We start from the raw sequence: 8,208 nt of genomic DNA, 5'->3' as shown, positions 1-8,208 counted from the left end.
CACTTCCGACGACGGATGAAAACTCTATTCAGCAGTCTTCATAATCTACAGTGAAAGTTACAATCTGACAACTTTCACACTCCACAACAGCTAAAAGCCAGGATTACTGAACAACGGTCCTTGCAACGCTTCACAGAAGAAGTTACAAGTCAAAAAGCTCCTTCTGAAACGCGGATGTCATCCCCGCGTTACAACTTGGGAAGTGCAGGCGACCCCCGCGTTTCCAAGCCACCCCCGCGTCACCAAGATACAAGCTGAACGTGAGCGACCCTCGCGTTCGTAGGGGTCCAACCAACACCGACCCCCACGTTTCCAAGCAGGCAGGCGACCCTCGCGTCGTCAATGCACAAGCCAAACGCGAGCGACCCTCGCGTTCAATGGTGTTCAGCTAACACCCAACCTCGCGTCTCAATCCTAAGAAGCGAAGTTGGGTTCTGAACGCCAGAATGGGCGTTTGACTTATTCAAACATAAGTCGAACGGTTCCAAAACCGTTTATCCCACGTTCTGAGGGGATTTTCACCCACGTAGGAGCGGATATAGGGGTCAGTTACAACCTCTTATCCCCCTATAAAAGCTCAACGAACCCAACAGAGCAACGGGTTGGATTTTTGGCATCTGAACCACACAGGTTGGATTCAAAAGATCTAAACCATACAGGTTGGAGATTTTCAGTTCTCAAACAAACTCGACAGAGTTAAAGGATCGGATTTTTGATAATCAGATCAGAGGTTGGATTCTTTATCATCAAAATCACTCTGGTTTGGAGATTCGGCAACGACAGCAATGAAATCCTCGGAGATAGGATTTTTGAATCAACCTCAGAAAATCAAATCGGAGAGGATTCTTCGACAACAGAAAAACAGCTTGATCCTTAACCGAATTTTCGGTTCCAACAACTCTATTCACAGAGTTCTTAAACTCATTCAGAGTTATTCATAAAACTTTCCACGAAAGTTCATCGTTCCCACGAGATAAAGACGGTCGGATCGTCATCATTTGGATAATGACATATCATTAGAAAACAACATAAGAATCTAAACAGATTTACATAGAGGATGGTGGAGTTTGTAGTATATTTGAACATCCTTAGAGGTTACTGTTCAATATGGCAAAGACAGATCAATTGGAATGGCCAAATACATGAATTCAACAAATAACTGTGTAATTTATGTGAAATCATTGGCAGCTAATCACTATTGTGTTTGTGCAATTGGTAAATTTGAAGATATTTTCTTCAATTTCTTTATTGTAGAGATGTATTCTCGACATAGATGTTTAGGGTGCTAGATGAATGAGGGCAAGTTCTCTTGAAGTGATTTTTGTATTTATCTTCCCCCCATCATTTGATGAGCTTGAGAAGCGCCTTTGCTCTCGGTATATAAGAGATTTTAGAGTATTTTCAAAAGCATAACTCACTATGTAGACATACATTCTCTTATATTGTAAACCTTATGTAGTGTATTTGTGTCTTATTGTGCTTTATGTAGGGGAACAAAAACTGAGGAACAAGTTCAAAAGAGGCTAAGAAATGCGAAAGCTGAGCTCGAGCAAGGAAGAGCCCCAGGTCTTTTTGACCATGTTTTGGTTAATGATGACCTTGAAACGTGCTATCATAATATGAATGTTCTTTTTTCCCTTTCTCTCTTTACATAAAGTCGTACATTTTAATATTCTAAAGTCTTATGTTTTGCAAGACAATTTTGTAATAAAATTTCTGTTCCATGCAGAAATGACTTGCCCTAGATGAAACCATTGATGTCTCTTATGACTCAGGTAACTTATGTTGTCATAAACTTCTTCTAGCATAACAAGTCACAGAAAGAGAAGAGGGAGAAGAATTATATTACTAATGGTTCATTTATTTTTCTTTTCATTTTTTGTTCCAGTTTGTTAAAATTATTAATTTTTAATAATATCATTAATGCTGAATTCTCTTGTATCTTGCAGCATTGGACAAAATTCCTCTTATTCATTCTATGTCTAAAAAGGATCAGAAGCTTCTGATAAACTGTGGCAGGGGCCAATTTGAATCTTCAACACCTAGCATGTATGTTGATTTCACTATGCTCAGGAGATCAATACTTAAACCATTCATTTTAGTTAATTCAAGTTGCTGCTTCTCTTGTAGGTTTTTCCTCAATGTATCTTCAATTAAAAGAGGAGCTCCTGGCCAGACAAGAGGACTAATTATCTTTGCAATCAACTCATCGACAAATAATATTAATGGAGGAGCTCCTGGCCAGACAAGAGGACTAATTATCTTTGCAATCAACTCATCGACAAATAATATTAATGGGTTCGAACAACTTTAACAATCCATACATCAAGCAATCGGAGCAAGATGTCTGCACTATCACTGACATGCTAGATTTTGTATTACGACATAAGAGATGAAACAGAGTAGAGTTTGAAAACTATGAGAGCTAGCATGTTAAGTTGCAGTTGAGGCATGGTTATGGTTAATTCGTTGCTATTAGATAAATCATTATGTTCCGTGATCTAAGTGAAATCAGATTGCAAAAATTAGTCTCATGGATATTTATAATTACAATGCAAACACAAGCAAACTGATATTTTTCCATAGCTTCTATAAATTGAATTCAATAACGATGCTTCATGCTCATTTGTCACAGAATCTAAAGAATTTTTATGAGAAGATGTTGCTGCATATTTATCCATCGAACCTAACAGAGATGTTTTTCCAAATCTCCATGGTTCCAAAATATGAGCATTTGTGAGTATAAGGCCATGGCTGCTGAGTACTACACCAGCAGCCCAAGCACCCTCACCCACTGTAACAAGAGCAATTGACGGAATAGCCTTTTCTAATAAGGACTCCGAGGGAGATAAATCTTCGACATGACTCCCTACTTTATTTGAGGCATATACTGATGCTTTCTGTACCCTTTTGATGCTCCAGTCGATTCTTTGAGATTGCTTCTGCAATTTATTACTTCTGACAGTTGCTATAGCATCCCATGGTATAACAAGCAGTTATACAGACTTTTATAATGCACCCTGATTCAAAATAAAGGAAATTGAAAAGGCATGGAGAAATAGTTGTTACCTGGATCTGAGCAATGCCTCCTCTTTGCCTACAGTTATAGTATCATTAATTTTAACCTGTGATAAGATTATAATAAGAAACTTTTTGAAGCGCAATCTGAGAGAACTCTACAGGAAATATCAATTAAAGCTGATCAATAACTGTAAAGACAGATCTGATTCTTTTTAGTTATAGTATCATGGTTTTCCTCCTTTGGTTTTATCTGCAATTGATTTTATCAATGATAGAACTGTTGTTTTAAGAGTATGATTTTTTTGTTCTTAGCCTTCTCAAAAATAATTGCTCTATACTATCTTCACATTTTTTTAGAATCTTGCAATGTTCTTTGATTCAATGAATTTCATAAACATGTAATCAAAAAATCTCACGCTCCTAATAAGTATAAGTAGCTTACCGCTAAAAAGAAATTTGGAACCATTAAAGCTCAAAATATCCAATAATAAAGAGAAATATTTATTATCTCTACTGTTTGTTGTATGACTATTAATTGTTTTGAGGAGATAGAAATAAATAGGACTAAAGGAAAAAAATTGATTCTACTATTTTAGTAACCTTTATATTGGATGATTATGATTAAATAGGTCATCTACTGTCATCTATATATAGTTAGCATTGGTTGATTAAAACTCAATTGTATACCTAATAAAATTCTTTTATATAATAATACATTATTTTCTATTGTTAAGGATGCAAACAATCTATTTATCAAACAATTGATATATATATATATATATATATATCGGTCGACTGTCTAGAGAGTTTTGTTAAAAACTGATTGGCCTTGATCAGTCGACTGGTGAACAGATAAGTCGACTGACCAGAGACTTTTGGTTAAGTCTCAAGATCTTCATCAGTCGATTGATAATCTGATCAGTCGACTTTCTATATTTAGTTTGACAAATGAGTTGAAAACTTATTGACTGTAAAATCAATTTTGAATGAAAAACAAGATTAAAATTTTAATTAACTTATATTCAAATTAACTAATAGAAACTAACTTAGGCTAGGGGTTAAGTCACCTAGTAATCTAAGTCTAGTGTGTGTGTGCATCAAGGCTTTTAACAATCTAAGATAAAGTAAAAGTTGCAATATGAAATCCAATTTTATCTTAATTTCTCTTCAGCCTTGCTTGATCAACTTGAATGATGTAGCATGATATATCTTTTGACACTGCAATAACCAAGTTAGCCAAACACACAGTATATTTGTATCATCAAAACATACCTAATCAATAGTTGGGGGGCGGCAGTGGAGGTGTGAAGCCTCTGCCCGAACTACAAAAATGATCAACATAAGATGAGTTGAGAGAATGTCGAAATAGCCCAACATTCGCCATAGATGTAAAAGGTCAAGATAGTCTGATTCCAGTATGAAGTAAGCCAACCAAGGAAGACGGCAAGATGTAAACTCACGAGAACGGCATGAGCTTCCACTTAAAGAGGGGGAAGAGGAGGTCCGAAGTTGCCATATGAGAGAATGTGATGATGGCCCATGTGATCACGAACAATGATATGCAACGTCAACATTAATCTTCACCACATTGAGGAATGGTGCGTACCATGAAGAGGGTGAGTTAATATTGAAGATAAGCCTCCTTCAGTGTCGGCATCTCTGAGATAACCCCCTTAACTATCAAAATGTCACAAGATCCCATTTAAGTTTTGTTAGAACTCCCCCCAACTCCCCCCACCCCCCACCCCCAACCTAATGTCATTAGCGGAGTTCACTGAAACACATGTTACTTAAGGGAGTTTTCTGAGAACCCCAAAAGTTAAGAGGATTTTGTGAAATTTTCCCTATAAAATTAGTCAGAACTGAAGAAAATGTACATGAAGAGGTCATATAGCATAACTTCTGATGCCAGTCCGCAGCAATGTAGTTGTGGATCTCTGAGTATTTAATGCCCATACCTTTCATCTTTCTTATAAATGCAAGAATTATTTGAATCTCATATATTCTCATGTAAATCCTCTTCATATCTTCTATGAATCTTCCTTGATCTTAAAATATGGATTTAAGCTGCAGGAGATTGAAAAGTTTGTATGTCAATGTGTTTGGAATGGCTTGTTTAATAATGTAGAGGTTAGACATGTCTGCAGAGGCATTAGGCTTGTCTAAGAATTAAATGCTAAGCGCTCAGCCGAGCAATTTTAATATGAGGTTAATATCATATCATTTGTCATATGCACAAATTCCGGCTGTTATACCCCTTAAAAATACTAAATATTAATCTCCACAGAGAAGTTGACACGTGTCTTACACTATACCTAACCCGACTAATGCAAGACCAAGATAACATCCGCCTCAGCACGACCAACATCTCGCGTAACCGAGTCAAAAGGAGGTACTACTTGGCTAACCCCTCAATTGATTCCACAAGCAACCTGACTCAGCCCACTCTTCAGCCGACATCTCGCGTAACTGAGTCAAAAGGTAGTACTTCTCGGCCTTAGACCTGAGGTTTCGAAAGACGACAGTTATCTCAAACCCCTTGCTAGCCGACTATTCTCACATTAACTGCCCTGACAACATCATCATTATTCTAGCCCCCATCGGACCCAGTCAGCAACAAGCATCTGCTGTCATTCCCACAATAAATGACCAAGTGACTCACCTCCTTAAGCAATCGACACGTAGCATATGTTTACCGACTCAGCTGCCTAGCTGGACTCTGACCAAGTTACTTTCTTGCCCTCAGATCCACTATAAAAGGAGTGGTACTGCATGAGGTAACTCTCTTCGGTCTTTTAACATAACTAAGAGTTAACTCTATATTTCCCCACTCAAGATAACCTACTGACTTGATCGTCAAAAGAACAATCGGAGAACCAAACTCCGTCCTCTTACGAGTTCCTTCATGTGCAGGGAAGTACAACAAGCCCTAGAACCATTCATTAGGGGGGGTTATAAACCCTAACCACTCCACAAACTCTCATATAATCCCCTATTTGATAACTAACATCAACAGTTTGGTGCCCATGTATGGTTCTGAGTGTACGCCTGTCAATCCATTCCCTGAAGAATCACGTGCAGGCTACGTCACTCAAGCACAGCTAGAAGAATCCGCTCAGTGCATCACCCAATCCTTTCCAGCAATAGTTTGCGCCGTTCACCAACGAACTCCTCAATCGAATTCATCCTCAACAACCTTCCTCATCACCGGTCGCTCCATATTCAGCAGGCTAACCCTCGGTCTCTCATCCACCACCAGCGAGGTAGCCGTTGGTCCCCTAAACACCTGCGCACGCCGCGCCAGGTGGTCATTATAGAGACTATGTTGAATACATGTCTCCTCAGCCTGGCCAGCAAGCTCACTTTGCGGATCCTCACTGACCTTATCCCTAGTTTGTGGAAGTCACATGGGAGAGCCCTAGTCCTGATCGTGGTAACTGAGAGCACACAACTAGAGGAGCATCGCAAGGCCCTAGGCATCATCATGCCACTCTAGGCCCGTCAATCACGAATATGGCATATGGTTACGATCGATCTTTCCAGCCAATTGCTAAGGCCATTGGGGGGAACACCCCCCTCACCGATGACATCATGAATGCCTATTGTGAGAAATTTAAGGTGTCATAGGTAGAGAAGTACAAGGGTGAAGGAGATCCAGTTGAGCATGTCCAGAACTACTATGACATGAGACCATGTTGCAAGCGTTGGAGGTAATCATTTGCAAGTGCTTTCCCATCATTTTGACAGGAAGCGCCAAACTTTGGTGGAATTACTTGATGAAGAAGTGCATTAGTAGCATTGAACATCTCAACTAGTAGTTCGTGCATCACTTCTTAGCCAACACCAAGCAGAAGTTGCCTCCCCATGTATTAATACAAATAAGACAGGAGCCTAGAGAGAGTCTGAAAGATTACATGAAGAAGTTTTAGGCTAAGAGGTTAGAAGTTGATGACCCAGAGAGTGCAATCGCTAAGTCCGCCATCGTGACTGGCCTAAAGGACAACAAGCTGGCTGACTCACTTGCCAAAAAAACTAGTCACCAGCTACGAGCAATTGATGGCCAAGGCACATGGATACATGGACATGGAAGATGCCTGAGCTTATAAGAAGGTGCTAGGGAGGCAGAGGCAGCAATAGCAGTAGCAGTAACAACAGGACTAGGAGCAGCAATAGTAACACCAGCATTTAGGTTAGCAGGAGAGTCTGAACCCCTATCGAGAAAAGACATGGTAAGGGATCCCCCTAGAGACGACCCTAGATCAAACCGAGCCAACAAAAAGGATCAGAAGAAGGAGCACTTCTAGAAGCTGGTCCTCATAGCCCTCAACACTTCTCTTACAGAAGCCTTCTACATGGTTCAAAAGGAGGGGCATCTCAACTCCTCCCCTCCTAGCATGAAGTCGAATTCTCAGTCTCGAGATACTAGACAATACAGTCGGTATCATCGAGATCACGGTCATCTTACCAATGATTGTTGAGTCCTTTAGAGATATACCGAGGACTTAATACAAAAAGGATATTTAAAGAGGCTAGTCTGCCAGCGAGACAAGAGAGGTCCTGCTTTGGGAGAAGCTGACAGGAGGTCCCGTTCCAGGTCACCTCGCCTCCAAACACCACCAGATGCTCGACCAGCCGAGCCCAGGAATAGAGAGGTCATTAACACTATCAGTGGCGGACTCACTGTTGGAGGAAAATCCAACAACGCTCATAAAAAAATGCTAGTCAAGCGTTGCAAGTCAATTTATGTGACAAGAAGCCACGGATCGATTAACCCATCTTCTATAGGAACTCGGATTTGTGAGGTGTTGAGACGCCTCACAAAAATCCCATAATCATCTCGACTGGAATCAATAGCTTTCAGGTCAAGAGGATTTTGGTCAATACGGGGAGTTCTACGGACATCCTGCTCATGGATGCCTTCAACCAGATAGGTATCGATAAGTCCAAGCTACAACCTTGTCGAGGTCTGCTCATTGGATTCAGGTGCATTCACTTTTATCAAAAGGGATGATCACTCTCCACCTAACAGTCGGCGGGTACCCTCACCAGTCCACTATTCAGACTCAGTTTCTAGTGATGAATCTCAAGTAAGCATACAATGTTATTTTGGGAAGAACCACCCTTAATAACTTGCCGGTAGTCCCCTCCACCTACCACCAAATGGTGAAGTTTTCGACTCCTGACAGT

At 40.1% G+C, this 8,208-nt stretch overlaps 1 protein-coding gene across 1 annotated transcript; it reads left to right on the top strand.

Annotated features, from left to right (window-relative positions):
• Nucleotides 1,294-2,314, top strand: LOC109845890 (guanylate kinase 1-like). The gene is made up of 4 exons (XM_020415142.1): nt 1,294-1,376; nt 1,490-1,566; nt 1,950-2,049; nt 2,131-2,314. The coding sequence occupies exons 1-4, from the start codon at nt 1,294-1,296 to the stop codon at nt 2,312-2,314; spliced, it is 444 nt and encodes a 147-aa protein (XP_020270731.1).

The sequence above is a fragment of the Asparagus officinalis genome, chromosome 6, assembly GCF_001876935.1.
Source record: "Asparagus officinalis chromosome 6, Aspof.V1, whole genome shotgun sequence".
Lineage (NCBI taxonomy): Eukaryota > Viridiplantae > Streptophyta > Magnoliopsida > Asparagales > Asparagaceae > Asparagus > Asparagus officinalis.
This window is presented reverse-complemented; position numbering and strand designations above follow the sequence as displayed.

What these genes read in the sequence shown, in the direction of transcription:
- LOC109845890 (XM_020415142.1), top strand. Translation starts at nt 1,294, where the DNA reads ATGAGGGCAAGTTCTCTTGAAGTGATTTTTGTATTTATCTTCCCCCCA. An exon ending in GAGAAGCGCCTTTGCTCTCG is followed by an intron (nt 1,377 to 1,489) that starts GTATATAAGAGA and finishes TGCTTTATGTAG; the next exon opens with GGGAACAAAAACTGAGGAAC. An exon ending in CGAGCAAGGAAGAGCCCCAG is followed by an intron (nt 1,567 to 1,949) that starts GTCTTTTTGACC and finishes TGTATCTTGCAG; the next exon opens with CATTGGACAAAATTCCTCTT.